This window comes from Trichogramma pretiosum, unplaced genomic scaffold, assembly GCF_000599845.2.
Source record: "Trichogramma pretiosum strain Unisexual culture from Peru unplaced genomic scaffold, Tpre_2.0 scaffold3, whole genome shotgun sequence".
In the NCBI taxonomy this organism is placed as follows: domain Eukaryota; kingdom Metazoa; phylum Arthropoda; class Insecta; order Hymenoptera; family Trichogrammatidae; genus Trichogramma; species Trichogramma pretiosum.
In genome coordinates, this window is record NW_019641698.1 from 1,436,017 (window position 1) to 1,453,396 (window position 17,380).

General features: G+C 42.9%; 1 protein-coding gene across 3 annotated transcripts in view; it reads right to left on the reverse strand.

The window, feature by feature from the left end:
* The window catches only part of LOC106650339 (zwei Ig domain protein zig-8-like), a 59,616-nt gene extending 42,772 nt beyond the window's left edge, over positions 1–16,844 (reverse strand). For 2 of the 3 annotated variants that reach the window (XM_023462419.1, XM_023462417.1), the window contains exon 1: positions 15,237–16,844. In XM_023462419.1, the coding sequence (XP_023318187.1) occupies positions 15,237–15,276 (40 nt within the window). In that variant the 5' untranslated portion in view covers positions 15,277–16,844. The remainder of the gene's footprint in view (positions 1–15,236) is intronic. The other variant, XM_023462418.1, reaches the window with a different exon arrangement.
* Positions 16,845–17,380: the final 536 nt, after the last annotated feature.

Sequence of the window (17,380 nt, forward strand, 5' to 3'; positions counted from 1 at the left end):
ACATCTTGAATGCCGAAAGTGTCCGCTTCTCACGCGCTATAATCATTGCGCGCATTAACATGAAACTCACTTAACTCTCGGAGTCAAGAGAGCTCGAAGTACGTATCCGAGCGAGCAGCACGTTTATATACATGTATATGTTGGACACATCTTTGTTCGCGCGCGAAGCTTTCGGCCTTTATATCTCTTGTACAATAGTACTTTAAACTGAAATTAGTACTTTTATTCTTTTCCCATTCGCTCAAGTATAAGATTAAACACCACTCGGCAGCCGATGGAATAAAGAAGCGAGCGAAATGCAAGAGCCAGAGAAACGTTACACGCGAGTAGCGACGGCAATTGCGTCGATTGGATCGATCGATCCTAAATATACGTCCACTATATATCCATATATTGCGCGCGCGATAACATTAAATTTCGCGACATTGCAAGTCAGATGAGAGAGAGGGGTCGAAGGAGGGATGGTAGGGAAAAGGTGAAAAAGTGCCAGAGGCTTTAAAATGACTTCTTAATAAGACCCTTAAAAGTTGGTTCTTCGGTGACGAGCTCTCGCACGCGTGGACTCCGCGCGGATCCTAACGTAGACCCCGTCTCTCTCTCTCTCGCGCCCGCGTACTTTTAAACGCGCCAAAGTTGCTCTTTACCATTTATATATATAGCAAAAGCGAACGGGAGAGAGAGAGAGCAAGAAAAGTTTCGCTGCAGAGTCCGTCTTAGATGGCCAATCTTCGACTGCTTTTTAGGAATAAAAGCGACTCTTTCTCTCTGCAGTTCCGTTGCTCCACCACCGCGCGCAGTTCACTCTCTCTCTCTCTCTCTCTCTCTCTCTCTCTGTCTCTTTCTGTTGCAATGGAAGCAATCCGGCTTAAGTTGAAATTACTGCCAGTACACAGAGAGGTTCGTGAACTGTGTATAGCGTCTAACTTTTGAATTATTAAATCCAAGGCTATACGGCGAAACGGGGAGTAGTTGATTCGTCCTGGAGAATTTGTACGGGCGTAAATATACAACTGCCAGGGATTCAACTATAACCGTTAACTTTAATACAATAGCTTATTATCGCGGCAATGAACGATATAGTTCCGCGGAAGATATATTTAAGGGGACCGACCTGTGTTAAAAGCTTAAATTCAGCTTCAGCTAAAAATAGCTATATGAATCGAAATAGTGGAAATTTTTTTTTTGTGATAGTAAAATATGTTCATTCTACACCAGATTGACCAAAAACAACTTCTACCCAAGCTCTGAAATACCAATTACATCACTTTTTTCATAAGACGAAATATTGTGTTATAAATCACTTGCCGCACGATCTTGAAAAGAGTTTTTCTTCAATATTGATCTATGGGGTCTCAAAATCTTCAGAAAAGTACTCTCATCCACCTAAGCGGAGCAGAATTTTGAAAAATTGCGTAGAACTTTATATACACGTCAAAATGTGCCAATTTTTGAGAAAATTAGTATTTTATCAACACTAGAAGCCATATTAAAGCTCTTGGAAGAAAAACAAACTTTTTTTTCAAATTCTGCTCCGCTTAAGTGGATCAGGGTACTTTTCTGAAGATTTTGAGACCCCATAGATTAATATTGATGAAAAGCCCACGTCAGAATCGCGTGGCAAGTGAATCCTATTATAATATTTAGTATTATGAAAAAATAAGCATAATTGGCATTTCAGAGCTTGGATAGAAGTTTTTTTTGGTCAATCAGGTGTCTAATAAACATATTTTACGATCACAAAAAAAAAATTCCACTATTTCGATTTATACAGCTATTTTTTGAATTTAAGCTTTTAACACAGGTCGGTCCCCTTAAGTGCATGATCGAGTATACGATATATATAACGTATACACGCCGCAGCACTAGTATATGCGAAAGTGCGCTCGTGGGCGTATGTGTGTATGCTTGCGCAAGTATTCGCGTGTGTATGGGCGTAATCAATCGCGAACAATAGAATTCGAGTAGTCCGAATAAAGCGCAATGCGAATAGCTATCGAAGCGACCACGCGCCTGGTATATAATATATTATATATTGATTACGCGATCGTGTCTGTATGCATGCGTGTGCGAGAGTATATGTTGTGCGAAGAGCAGCAGTAATGCACGAAACAGCAGCGGCGGCACGAGTCAAAGCTTATTCGTCGATTTTCCAAGCCCGTAGCGTTGTATATTATTAATTCATTCGATCGGCTTAAAATATTATCTCGTCTGTACTAATTTACGCTTGCGTTGAATGCACACGTATAGGCTTGGCTCGTTATATCGTATGTACGAAATATATAAATATACATTTTTTTAATTGCTCGGGGGACGAGCGTGGAGAAATTCGTGTACGCGCTCTCGTTTAACTCAAAGGGCAAGGGAGAGAAGATAGCATGAGCAGCACGAAGCCTACCGGCTGGCATATAGATATAAGAGCGCGCGACGTCCTGATTACCATTTGGCGTTTCGCTGCTTTTAAAGCTCATTCTCTTTAAGCTCATCATAATTGCGTCGTTAAAACTGCGAATTCCTAACGTGGCTTTCTTCTCGTGTTCCCGTTAAACTTTCTTTTTTCTCCAGCCGGTATAATGTACCCGCGGGTGCTTGCGGCTACGTGTGCACGGCTGCTGCAGCCGCTCTTGGCAGTGCCGCTGGGATATTTATTATTCACCAAAGAGAGAGCGAGCGCGCAAAAAAGATGCCGGAAAAGAAAGATTCTCATTATGGCAAAAGATTGGCCGATACAACTGGCGTATTGTGTACATATTTGCCTACGTACGCTAAAGCTGCGAACTCGTATTGCACGCATCGCTTATGCCGAGAGCTGAGGGTGCGCTTGCATTTCCGCGTGAACATAATGCCGAGGCTAGCCCGAGTTCGGATGCGCTTATTCTTGAGAGCTTTTAGAGCGTAAAACTGCAGGACAATTTATGCTCTCTCTCTCTTACTCTCTCGGCGAATGGACAATGCATCTTTGGCCTGTTCTTCTTTTTTGCTGTTGCACAGCAGCAGTGCATCAACAACTGTGATCACGACTCGTTCCATTCTAATTCGCGTAGGACCGTTTTCTTTTTTTCCCGCTCTTGTCCTTTCTTTTTTAACTCCACGGTATACAGATAAGCTGCGCCTAAACAAAAGTAACCCTCTTGTAGTCGAGAGAGAGAAAGAGGAAGATAAAGGTAATCTTGAGAGAGCGCTGCATCCGATGCGACCCGACGACGCGTGAAAATGAGGTCAAAGCCTTTTCTTATGTGTACACTTGCTATAATCGGTATAATAATATGTAATTATGCGCCTCGTAAATACTCTCCAAGTGTGCAGCACGAGCACAGCGTAGAGCGCTGGGTACATAATCTTCCGATAGGACGATCGCATCCCTACACGTACATAGCTAAAGCTGTGCTTGCGGATTTCGATTTATACATGGAAATAATCATTAAATTTTCGAAAATTAAGTTACACAAATGAAAAACTCATAAAATAATACGACAAGAGTCAAAAAATACATCCATTGAGTAAAAAATGTGTTCTGAATCAGCATTGAAAAAAACGGCTTTTTTCGCATGCAAGCGAATTCAAGTCTGCAATCTCGGCTTGCTAATATTTTTCTATGTTGTAAAGTATATCAAAAGCGCGCCTTAATCCGACTCCCAGCGCATGATAATTTAAAAATTCTGAGCCTTACCCATATATAAGCAAATATTCGACGGGTACTCATAAGCCTTTTAAACTTTAATAAATTTATATTCCACGCGTGCAACCCCTCCAAAGATAAAGTCAAGTGGGTAGCTTACGTTATCAGATTTACACGCACAATACATAGAAAGAGAGGGAAAGAGGTTATTGGCGTGGTACGAAAATGGCCAGGCAGCGGTCAAATATTGCCTAAGCGAGCGAGCACGAGCATACATATATAGCTGCTGCTGCTGCTGCTGCTCTCGTAAATTTTCTGTATAAACTAGCTTGAGTGGTCTTAAAGGTACAAAAGGCCATGCTGACGCCGCACGTATTCCCACGCGCGCAAGATATCGCTGCGTCCACAAGTACAACAAAAATATTTGCCCCACATAATCTGTATTATAAAGCCGGTCCATTTTATGTTTCGCCACTTTGGATTATATGCGCTAGCGCGCGCGAGAGGGCATAACGCATTATGTACCGCCGCCGCAGAGAGTTTGGATCGGTTCGCGCACACATGTGTAGATATATATATATAGCTTGAACTCTGCCGGATTATTATTCACTCGTGGCGGATGAACGGTTTATTGAAAATTGCCGTCGGTACATGTAATCAATTTTTTTTCCATCGACGCAAATTTGACATACGTATGAGTAGAAACGAAAGGCAAATGTATGCTTGAGCAAATTTACAAGCGCGGACCGGACTGCATGATGTGCGCGCATGCACGTGTGGGGCGTACAACGTGTAAATAATGAAAAAAATGCCATTTGCCCGTTGGTTCGGCTAATGGAATTTTAAAACGCAATCTAGCTCTATTGAGGAGTCCAGCCTGGGCTCGCGAGCGCGCATAGCGTATGAACGCACGACTTGACTTGGTGAAAAAAAGGGCTTTTAACTCTTTCTCTCTCTCTCTTTCTCGCTCGCGACCACGTTTCGAGAGAGATTAAACAATTTGCTCGACGAATGGACAAAAGTATTTTTGTTTTCGGCGAACGAACGATCGTGCCGCGCGCGTGCGCGATTGCGAAACGAAGGGGGCGGCCGCGTGATGGTCGTTGGGAAAAGCTCAAACGTCGAGACTCGAGCTAGCTGTTGTATAATGGCGATCATTTCCTTTGGTCTCGCTGCCGCCGCGCGGGCTGCTTTTAATGGATGTTGACCGCAACGTTTTCAAACAAGAGCTCGAGCTCTATCAAGAAAGATTAACGGAATCCTTACAACTTTTCCGTTGGCAGCACTTTGATAGTGCGCGAGCTGCGCGCTTACTTCTAACTCGAGACTCTTTCTTGGCCGGCTGCGTATAAGTATAGGTATATATGTATGGATTGCAACCTCCGAGCGGAAACTGTAAATCCCATCACACTTTTATCCCGCAGCGCAGAAATGCGCCCGCATTCGCAGCCACGACCGCTGCAGCCACCGCTGCCACCGCTTTAAATGTGTACCTTGAGAGAAAAATAGAACAAACCCTAGAAAATTTCTCGTAATTTTCTGCTCGCCTCCTTCGCCCTTCTCTTTTTCTTCGGTTCTTTGCCCCTGCGTTCTTTACGTACAAGTTAAATATAAAGCCGCGTGGACTTATGTGCGCGATTCAATTAATCGGCGATAAAAGACTCGCCGAGCGCGAAAAACGAACGCTCGAGATAATCTTGGGGGAATTGAGCACGGCAATAATACAATTCTGACTCGCTGCTCCCTATCATCGGCAGGACTTGGATTTTCTTCGCTTGATTATCTTTTTTTCTCCTTCTTTTGCGCGTTCGCCGCCTAGCTGCTCTCCCTCCTCGCTTCACCCCATTCGTTTCATTATTAACCCGTGTGCTTGGCGCGCCTCGTGAGTTTCATATTAATTTAGCTTTTTCTCATTATAATTATTATTAGTGACCGCGTTTAAATTTCAACTCGCGACGTGGATCATAATTAATATATTTTCACCGAGTACGTTTCGTACTCGTTAAAAAATCGTTTAAAAAGTGTGTCTCGAGCTTAACCGAGTTGATGGCGAAGAAATCGTGATTAAACTGCGATAGAGAGAGAAAAAATTGGTCGACGAACATCTCGCTCGCACGAATGACATCTTGTTTCACCCTTGTTATATACGAGTTTTTAACGGGTATGACATTATTAGTACGCTGGCAGCGAGTCGTGAATGGCTGTTAAGTCGCTTCATCGGCAAAAGCTACGCTGTTGTTACCCACTGGCACTCTTTAAAGCTCGTGAAACTTGAGTACCCGAGCCAATCGGATTGCACATGAAACCGATAGTTACTTTGGCGGAAACTAATTTTTTTTTTTCTAAATGTCTTAAAAATTAATGAAAAACCGGAACAAAGAAAAACTTTACCGGCTTTTAGGATCGACTTCTTTTATACGTTTACTCAAAAATGATAAGTTTCTAAGTGCATCACAGTGCTTTTTACATTTGTTTTCGATTCTTTCGGTAAAACCTTTTGGCACCGGGCAGACGCGGAGTTTATACTTTAAAATTAGTGTATTTGTAATTTCTTTTTCTCCGTCGCTCACAGAACACATTCGCGATTCTACAAATAATACGTAACTCGCTCGCACGTGTGTACATGTACGTATATAGGTGTATAAAGCTTTGCTCGACGAATTTGGCATTTCTGGCGTGTGTGAGCTGCAAACAAAAGCGGCGCATAGTTAATATTCATGGCGCGCGGTTGGCCCGCCGTGTCGCTCCCGTGCGCGCTTTATTCAAACACACGTCGACGTTGCTACTGCTGCTGCTGTTGCTGCTACTGCCGCTGCCGCTACTGCTGTTGCTACTGCTGCAACACAGCTGCAATAGGCAGTCGCGCTGAGCTTTCAAAAGCTTTACACGCAAAGCTGCACTCTCTGCGCGAAAGTGTGAGAGAAGAAGCCGGCCCCCGAAGAGAGAGAGAGAGAGAGAGAGAAAGCGTGCGCGGGTAGGGGGTGGCAAAAGGCAGGTGAGCAGTGTGCCGCCCGCGCGCGTGGCAAATGCTCGACTGAAATTGTAAAGGGAGGAAAAAAAAGAAGAAACGTGTCGGATTAAAGTGCGACTCTGTATCTTTAGCTTTGATCGCTTGAAGCTTTTGGATTTTTACAAAAAGCAAGAGAAGAGGTACTTGAAGACGCGGTGCAATAAGCGAGCTAACGCGAATTATGGTCAAGCGCGTAACGCGTTGGTTTGAAGGCAGCTTGAGTCTGCGTGCAACCTCTCTCTCTCTCTCTCTCTTTCTCCCCCACCCCCATAGAAACTGCAAATGGAAAAAGCTTTCAATTCAGCGTTATTAAATGTATAGATATACAGGCTTGCGCTGTGTGCCGCTTGCAAACGTACTTGCCTTGGCTGGAATTATTTCATTCAAGTCAGTAGCGCAGCTAACACAGAGGGAAGAAAAGGGCTGAGCCATTTCGCGTTCATAAAAGCAAAATATTTCTCTCTTTCGCTCGCTTTACCTCTTGGTATAAGAGTTCCTTTCATACGGTTTATAATAATATATAACATATATATAAATAAGTACTTGCGACCAAAATGAATAGGGATATTTTAAAAGCCGCTGTACGCGAAACTTACTGATAAAAGCTATTTAGTGACTCAGCCGAGCGCTGTACTTTTCTTGACGCTTTTCATCTCTCTCTCTCGCTCTCATTTCAATCGGTAATTCTGTCGATCAATTTAATGACGAAAAGTCGAATTACCTCGTCCGTGTCCGGAGTCGAACAAACCTTTTAAATCTAAATTTCCACTTTGGCCTTAATTCTTTTTGGTCAATTTATTATCGCGCACATATCGAGTGGAAGAACTGCACAACCCAAAAGAGAAGAAGAAATAAGATCGTGGTTAGCCGTTTAAAACCGTATTACAAGGTACAAAAATGATAAAATTAATTAGTTCTTTCGAAAGATAAAATTAACTTTTGCTCCAGTTAGTGGAAAAAAAACTCTGGATTTTATGTTAGGAAAAAATGGATGATCGGTGCGCAGTTATGTAATATATAGGTACATAAATCAGCACGCGAAGAGGCACGCACAATGGCGAATACGTGATATGAGATCAAACGAAACGAGCTCATTTGCCAACTAAGTGGAATTAGTGTGATTGCGTGTCATACATATATAGTTAGGTAAGCACTCGAGAGAAAGAGAGAGAGAGGGAGCTATAATATAACGACAAACATGTATGTATATACAAGCCCAGTAATGAGAATGAAACTTCAATGTTCATTTGGCGTTTGTGTGGAGAGAAATGCAATTTCCGTAATTTTGTCATAAGATTACGTAAAAGAGCGCGGGAGCCATTACGATTAAAAAGACAACGGTCGAGCTTCGATGAAAATTTACGAAAACAACTGCTACTGCCTCTTCATTAAATGGCGACTGCGATCAAACGAGGAAACGCTCGAGAGCATTATGAGCAACTGCATTGTCGCGACATTAAATTCCAAAACGCGCCACTCACACAACAAGTGAATGGAAGTATGGCTTGGATGTGCGAGGATAAGAAGTCACTTTTGCCGGTTATACTATAATACTTGGCATTTTTACTAGCGCACGTTCAATCCAGTTTTCTCTCGCTCTCTCTCTCTTTCTCTGCAGGTTACAACAGAAAGGGTATGTACTTTTATCTCTTTCTCTTGCTCTGGCATTCCCGGTGCTTTGCTCATGGTTCACGAGTTCTCTCTCTCTCTTACAAGCTGCACACACGCGCCTATATAACGGCGCCGTTCTAGATCACGTATACGAGATAGGTATAAGGTTGTAACGTGCCGAGTAAGCAAACGAAAGAGAGAGAGAGAGAGAGAGAGAGAGAGAGAAGCGTTATAATTAAATTGACAAAAGCGTTTGCGCGTACGGGGCTGAAAATTATATGTACGGTGCGATATCGATAAGGTCCTGCTGAGAGCTCTTGCGGTGGCGAAAGAACTTACATATACCCAGGCTCCGAGGAGAAGGAGAGAAAGTGAAATTTTAACGAGCTCGTTACGCTCCGTGCCGGTGTATATATAAATATACACGAATATACTGCGTATAATACGTATGTACTTATTGAAGCGCGCGAGCTCGCGAGACTCAAAATAATAACGTTTCTCGGGCGCGCACGCGTATATATACTCTATTTGCTCGAGCAGCACCTGCTATAATATACATTACTCTCGCGTGATAGAGAGGAGCGAGCTCGACGTATATAGTAGTAGCGAGCCAGCAGGGGAGAGGATGGGACTTAATTTACAGGTGCAAATAGTTGGCCTGTCTCCTCGAGCTGAGCTCTTCCGCGCCGGCGGATTGTGTGCTGCGTATAGTTGTAGCAGTAGCAGTAGCTGCGATCGTAATAGATTCCGTGTGGCCGCGCGCGAGAGGCGCACACTGATTCTCAAGAGTTCGCCTATATTCACCTACACACGTCCTAAACACACACACATAACGTCTCGTGCGCGACTATGTGTGTGTGTGTGTGTGTGTGTGTGTGTGTGTGTGTGTGTGTGTGTGTGTGTGTGTGCGAGCTGCGTCGCAATAGCTGCAAAGCTTATCCGATTAGGTACAAGAGCAGACATTTATCATGCGGACAGCGTCTAGTTCGTCAAGTCGTGTTGATGCTCTCTCGCTAGCCTATAAATACTGAAGCAGCAGCAGCAGCAGCAGCAGCAGAAACATCCCTAGCTCCCGAGAATAGGAAACACGCATACTACGTCGCGCGCACCCACACCTAAGCACTCATATATATTAGGCGTGTGTACAGCAGTGGCACTATAGGCAAGCGCGCAGCGTCAGAGCAATACCTCCTCCTCCCTCTTGGAGAGTAACCTATAGTCAGCTCCAGATTAATTAGACCACGTTTAATGCGATTAGTAATGCTACCTGTCTATGTCGCGTATACACACAGTCTTCTAGCTTACTTATTGGTATGTATATCGCAGCCTGTACACAATGCTCGGGAGCTTGAGGCGCTCGCGTACACAGCGATACGGCGACTTTGTATCATCACGCGTTGCACCTGTGTGGCACGATCGGCTCGCGCAGATACAAGCATTCATGACGCGCGCACACATACTTAATTGTAAGTGGCGCGGAGAAAATTATAAATAAATATTCGCACCCGCATCTAGCTGTATGAGCGCGAGCTTTTGTGCCTCGCACGTGTGCGTTTGAAAGCTTTCAACGTCGCGTTCAAGCGCGCTATAGCTGTGTCTGTGTGCAATGTCGGCTAGTGCACAAAGTAAAAAGCCGCGCGGACAGTGTGTGTAAGTACACGTGAGCATATATACACAGAGAAAGACTTTCTACGGTGACTTTGAAAAAAAAAAGGGAAAGCAAAATTGCTTCTTACGCATGTATAGCTGAACACTTGTGCGAGTGAAAGGAGCGGGTGGTAAATATTGTTAACAGTCACGTCAGGATGAAAGCCGAGCTTTTTTAAACGGAAAACAAGCGTACGCCACGTTTAAAGAGACGCCCGCGCCAGTGCAATGATTAACGTTTTTGTGCGTGCTCGCTCAGATTTCAACTTAATACTCTGTGATGACTTTATACGAAAGTACATAATTAATTATATGCACGCGTGATTTAATTTCGAATATACTTTTGTGTGACTTGAGCAAAATTAATATTTTTCTTCGATCAAATTTGATTGAAAAAATGCTTCGATTTTAATCGTGCGCTTGATTCTTAAATGCAACTTTTATTTTAAAACTAACTGTATAGTGTGAAGAGTTCATGGGTATTTGTCAGGTCAGCGAAAATAGATTGAATTACTGGAGCTTATTCGCGAAATGTTTGAACAAACTCGAAAGCCCAAAGAAATTCTTGTGAAACACTTGGCAGTTAATGGAACGTTAACCACTGCTGACATTAAGCTTTCAAATATTCGTTTCCCCGTCTATCTGTAATATCGTTAAAACTCGAGACGCGATGCCATTATACCCATTGGGAATTGAAAACTCGCGGTCTCGTTTCGATTTACGATTGATTAATTTACCGCAAGAAATAAAAGTACTTCCAATAACAAACATTGCCATAATTCTTGAACAGAGTATATATATCTGTACAAATTTGCGGAAGAGAGGAACAAAGCATCGACTTTCATTATGGCACAGAAGATAAAAATGTGAGTTTGAGAAACTGTAAATTTCATTATTCGCGCAAAGAACGATCGAGTTTATTCGTTTTAATTCGAGTTGGAGCAAAACCAATCGTCCATCAGCGACAAGTGTTCGGGCTTTAATTGCGGAGACTCTCTTTCTCTTTTCGAGCGCTGTGTAGCGTGTATAGATATATATATTATCTTATAATATAGAGAGACATATATTCGATATCATATAGACCCACATTTATATAGATAGTCCAGGCTGGGTACGAAAATTCAATGAAAGAGGGAGAAGGCACAAAATCTTCGATCCACCGCCCCAAAAATATTTTGCTTATTTTAATTAAATGCGTATATTACTGAATCGTAACGTGATACAAATCGCTCTGTACGCCATTGATGAATAATCCCGGTAACTGCAACTTTTATAAAGTGCAATTAATTAGTATGAGCATCGAATTCTGTTACAGCTTGCGAATTTAATCCGAGCCGTGCCGCTCGCATAAATGATTACAGATGCCTGATATTCCCGGGTACTATGACGCGTATACAATTTTTTAATCATGTTCACTTCCCAACTGCACGTGTATTTTGCAATACTGCCAATTATTTACTGTTTTTCAGGAAATTATTTAATCACAAAAGAATATCTGACAGTTACGCGTACCGGAGCGCGTGCAAAGTCTGTTTACATTTATACACATTGCCCCTTGTGTAACATTAATAATTAGTCAAACACCGAGTCGTGATAAACGTTTTCTCTTTTTGTACACCTTTATGAGTCTCGATAATATTATTTAATTTGATGTTTTATTGTATGGTCATATGCAGCTTCAACCTTCAAAGGGCAGAAAAACTTAGATCAAAGCGGGACCTTGGTCCTACACAATACCCATGATCGATCCTCGATATGAGATACCTCTTATAATAGTTTTCTTAGGGCGATGTAGCCCCTTAAATCCCATCCCATCCCTCTAAAAGTTAAAACGTACAACGTGAGCGCGCGAGCTACATTCCAATATAATGCATCAAAGCGTCTCTCTCTTTTTCTCTTTCCCTCCTTCGCAATCGTTCACTCGAAAATGGACTGTATTCCTTTCAGAAAAGACACACACTCGGCTATTCTCTCTTCGCTTTCTCTGTACATCGAGAAGTCACAAAAGTATCATTGTATAAAGTTATATATACACACTGTCGCGTGCAGGTGCGTTTATACATATATAGCTGCACTATACGACACCATTGAAAAGAAAAGCCGAATAAGGAGAGGGGGGGGGGTGAAGTGTATGAGTAAGTTAGGATGGTTCGCGTGTGCTCTTCTTCCCTTTCTGCCCGAGCGAGCTCTTTTCACTACTTTTTCCGCTTCTTTCGTTTTGGGTCAGCTTTTCTACCCTCTCTGTTTCTCTTTCTCTCTTCCTCTTTCTCTATTTCTCTCGTAGACAACTGCAGGTTAGCCAAGGTAAATTTTTTTTTCGGTGCGCTTAGTCGAGAGATTCGATGTTTCTTTATGGAAAGGTAGAAGAAGAAGAAGAAGAAGAAGAAGTAAAGAAGAAAATAAAAGCAGTTGCACGCGCTCTACTGCGAGCTGAATGGGATGCATGCAGTACAGCGAAAGTAAAAGAAAGAAGAGAAAAAGGAAAAACAAACGGATGAAAAAGAGACAAGGAAAAGCAGCGGGGAGTAAGAAAGTTGGGTAATTGAAGCGAAAGCGAGCTTTGAGACGCACACGCTCGCACACAGCTGTAGTTGTAGTCATAAAAGAAAGAGACATTGACATGCGAGTGAACAAGAATGAATCTAGGTGCCGTCAGTCGTGAGCGTCTGTGTTTATATACGTTTTTTTTTTGGCAATTGAGGTACTTGAATACCCCGGGTTATACGTGCAAGATGAAAAGGTATTCCATAAAAAAAAGAGTTTAAATTAAGTTACAGATACCCTTACAAACAATGTTTTTATTTCGCTGCGTCTTGGGCCTAACGATGAGATTGCAGTTCTCGAACAGTTCGAGAGGCGCATTTCCGCGCATGTACGCGTATGAAAAATAAAAAAAAAAGAGAAAAAAAAAAAGGCAGTAGCAAAAGTTTATGCAGACCGGATTTCAAAACTTGTGTTCGTGCTTTACTTATGGCAACACAACGGACGCGCGCCGAAGTAGCTTTGATCTCGTAAAGACGCGCACCTCCAAGGTTTGCTCTTTTGTGCTTGCCAAGCAACAGCAGCTCACTGCTTCTCGTTTGGGGTAGAGAGAGAAGAGAGGGGGAAGGAGGAGAAAAGGAAAAAATGCATTAAATGAGGGATTTTGTTGCTCGCTCAAAGAGAGCAACAGCCAACAGCGTGTTTTACTCGTTACGCCCACTGATGAGAAATGCGTTGACGAGTAAAAACGAAACGTCGATTGTATTTCGAATGCGATATAGGTATGGAGATAGGATGCAGCTTATTACGCGAAGCAAAGCGGCAAGTTGATGCCAGCTGCGTGACACCGAATAATCGATTACCAACACATTGCTTTCATGCAAATGTTTCCGAGCTTTCTGAAAGTCATTTCTTGCTCGCAGATGAAACAACGAAGTAAGGAAAAACAGGCACAGTTTGTACCGCACCACCGTATATATAGCGCGCGCGCGCGGCACAAAGTCTCGTAGAGCTCGAAAGCTCGAGATTAGTCCAATTTCGATCTATCTGAAAATACGCGCTCGAGCTAAGTTTCTCACGCCGAATACGTATAGATATATACGTGCTCGTTTTAGTCCAAGTGCGAGAGAGCTCGTACACCTTAATTACTCGCGAGTGCACATGTGCCTTACTCCTATATGCATTATACGATACGCGGCAGAACGGCGCGCTATAATATATAGGATCGCGTATGATTTTATGCACTTATACACCATTATAACGAGGAAAGCTACTGTTGACTGATTGGAATCTCACGAAAATTCAGCGAACTTGACGGGGTGAGAATTTATTATGCCCCACTGCTGTCACGAGGATGGAATGCGAACGATTTATCATTTATGGCTCGAGCTTACGCTTTTAATGGACTTTTTCAGGCTTTTTCACGTGTATTTAACTGTAATCACAGTAAGCCAAAGCGCAATCGCAAATGGACGGACGATTATTTCTTCCAATAATGGCATAGATACTTGTCACAGTGTTAGGCTTATAAAAGCTGCAGAAAAATCTGCACGCCGAAACGGCGAGGAATATTTCAAACGACGCAAATATTCAACGAGTACATATATACGTCTATACTATAAGACGATCGCGACGTTGTGCTGCTTGTTTGTCTCTCAACTTTAAGCTCTCGACGGGACAAATATATGCGCTCTAATACGTAATGCGATAAAGGCGTTTTACACGTCCTTGCGCGTATTCGTTTAACAAGTTTGGTGCCGCTGCTGCTAGTGCTGGCTGCTGCTCGCTCTCCTACGTCGATTATCATACTTGGAAAATTAATCGTACAAGCCTAGTACGAGAAATATTGTCGAATCTCGTAAAATCAATTAAAATATAAGTGCCATGTGCTGTGAACTGCGTGGGTCGATGTTCAGGTATTTTCAAAATGTCCAGAAGAAATCACGAGATATAATTTAGCATTTCAGAAACGGCTTACATTTTGAAAACTTTGATTTTTCAATCTTATTTTGAATAAAACTTTATATCTATCAAATGCATTTTTATATAATCAATTGGAAAAACTATTCTCGTATTTGATCCTGTAACTTTTCAAGAGAACTATTTGAGCTTCTTTATTTAAGATTTACGCACTTATTTCAGAGACATTAGTAGATACAAATGTAAACCGAAGTAAAATGATCGCAGCCGCATGCACCTCTTTATGAGGACTTGATATATAGTATTTTTACATCCTTTTTGCGCGAATATTCTCATGAAACTACGTGTGCAGAACAATCTATTAGAATTTTAGCTATTTAAGAAATGTCGCTCTGCTACGATATTTGTACTTTGAAATGAGCTTCTGCTCTAGTCGTAATTATTTTATTTGAATATAAAACGTATATAGATAGGTGAGCGTAGGAAATATATTTGCGATTTTCATATGTATGAGATTTTTTCCTCAACGGCATTACTGCGATTCAATTTAAATTTTTCAGCGGTGCATTAAAGCCGCGTACTTTTTGTTGCCAAGCCTCAAATTAGAAGCTATATAGAACCCATTCGAACCGTTTCGAGAATTGGGAGAAGAAACGATCATTGGGACAAGGGGAAACGAGCGCGCACGTCGGTTCAAGCGTACTTTATATCACTGAAAAATCATTAAGGTTCTTACGACCGTTCAAAAGGACGGATAAATCCAATTACAAGATATTCGTTTTGCGACGCTCCTTAAGTAGTTCTTTTAAGTAACTTTTATCTTTCGACAATGCGCATTTAAATCTCATTTCGATCGCATTAAATCAAGCGCACATAATACGTAATTATAGCAAGTGCATTGCGTTTATTAATTTTTTTCCAACAAGCAAAGGCGTGTTCATTCGTACTTACCGGCAAAGAGCAAGCTCAAAGCTAATGCTAAACTCCTCATAATAATTGTTTATTTATTAAAATCTTCTTCCAGTAGTTATTATCATCATTCTTGAGCAACGAGTTCACTGCGCGTATATGCTGTTATTTCTAGATAATGCGGCTTATCGCGGCTGTTGCAATTTTTCTTCTGGCTTTACGCGCGCACATGTCGCTCATTATTTTTACTTTTGTTTATTTGAAAAATCTTGGGTTATTATTGAACGGCTTAGCCGATGCGATGCAATACTTTCCATGTGGATGTGTGTATCGTTTTCACGCACTGAACAATAACTCACTGGATGAACTACGGTGCTTTAGATGTATCTACATGTCACAGAAAAATAGATGGTAAATTACACATTAACCGCGGAAAGGGAGCAGGTAAACAAAAACAGTATATTGGACACTGTGTAGCACGTATATAGTAAATATTTATCGGTTACGAAGGCCCTAAGAGAAGCGAAAAAGAGTAAATAAAGCAATTAAATCGGTTGAATGCGCCTCTCGACAAACCGCATTATTATAAAAGCGAGCGATTATAGAGCGAAACTCGCGAGCGGGTAGCTCAACTGGCATTGTCACCTTCATAAAAGCTCACTCTCTAGCGCTCCCTCTTTCGCTCTCTCGCTCTCTCATCGGCGGCGTGCATGCTGGCAAATAAAATAAAAGAAGAAGAATTTCGCCTCGCTCTTTCCCACTCGTACTCCGGATACGCTCGTGTCTCGCAAAGCTCGCCGTTAATTAAACTCGAAAACTCGTTGAGCTCGAGAGGCAAGCGAGAGAGAGAGAGAGAGAGAGAGAGAGGAGAGATAGAGCAAGAGTGGGCAAGAGATAGAAGTTTAACGCTACGGTGCGACGTGTCTCTACGTGAATGCGCGTTGCATCGCGACGTATAGATATAGATGAGAGAGAGAGAGAGAGAGAGAGAGAGAGACAGAGAACAACAACACGAGAGCTTCTCTGCTCCAGCTGCGTGTCGAAGCACTCTAGCAAGACTTGGGTTAGAGCGAGTGAGAGAGCGAGAGAGAGAGAGAGAGAGAGAGAGAAACGTTTGATAAACAAACTCGCGGACGGTTACTAACTGCTCCGCACTGACTATGCGCTTCTCAACGTGCAGTTCGTTCCGGCGACTACTTCGAGGATATAGCCTTATCGCTGCCTCGAGCGCGTTTAATCGAATACCTCCGCTTCTCGCCGCACGCGAATTCGAAGCTCGCTCTGTGTGTGGTCAAGAGCCCACGGGGAATTACGCCTGACGAACTTCTTATTTTACTCTTTTTTTTCTCTTCGCCCAGCACTCGATAGTATTCAATGTGTGAAAAGCAGCACACTCGCTCGGACGCGCACTGTTGTTGTTTCTTTTCTTTTTTTCCTTTTGCTCCCTCTCCTTCAACTGCACTCGATAATTGACACGCTCGTGCACGCGCGCACGCACTTGACTGTTCTTCGTAATCGCATACGCTCTATCTGGCACACATTCACTCGGCTGCCGAAACTCTCACTCGAGCTTTCACTGGAGACGCGGGCAAAATATATGCATGCGCATCATCATAATGATGTATAGGCACCGGAGCGCGAGATGTCTGGCCGAAAGTTACGACCGCACTGCCGCCCAAAGCTTTGAAACGTCGGCCCCCGCAGTAGAACAGCCGCAGCAGAAATTGCGCAGGCACTGCGCAAGCGCTTGCCATGGAAAACCGGAGGGACGGAGGGTTAGGCGTGTGCGCGTGATATGTGTCTGCGTGTGAGTCTGTGTGTATATGTACTTTTGCCTCCTCTGCGCTTCGCGACGCCCCCTTTCACAGCTATATCTACACAGTGTGTGAGTATGTGTATGTGTTTGTGTGTGTCGGTGTACAGCGCGCATATAGCGACACTTCTTGCCGTTGCCATCAGCAGCGCGTCGCCCTGCAAGCCTGTCCAATATATCTATACTGTGCATGTGTATGCGTGCTCCTCCTGTATATATACATACGTATGTATGTATATAAACGCCGAGCTACGTCCTGATCGGCCGATTTATAGGATGCTCTCCCGTTGTTGCAAGCTTCGACGCCTGTGCTGCTGCTGCTGCACATGTACGTATCCAAAGCTCTGCGCTACACCGCCGCTGACTCTTGTTT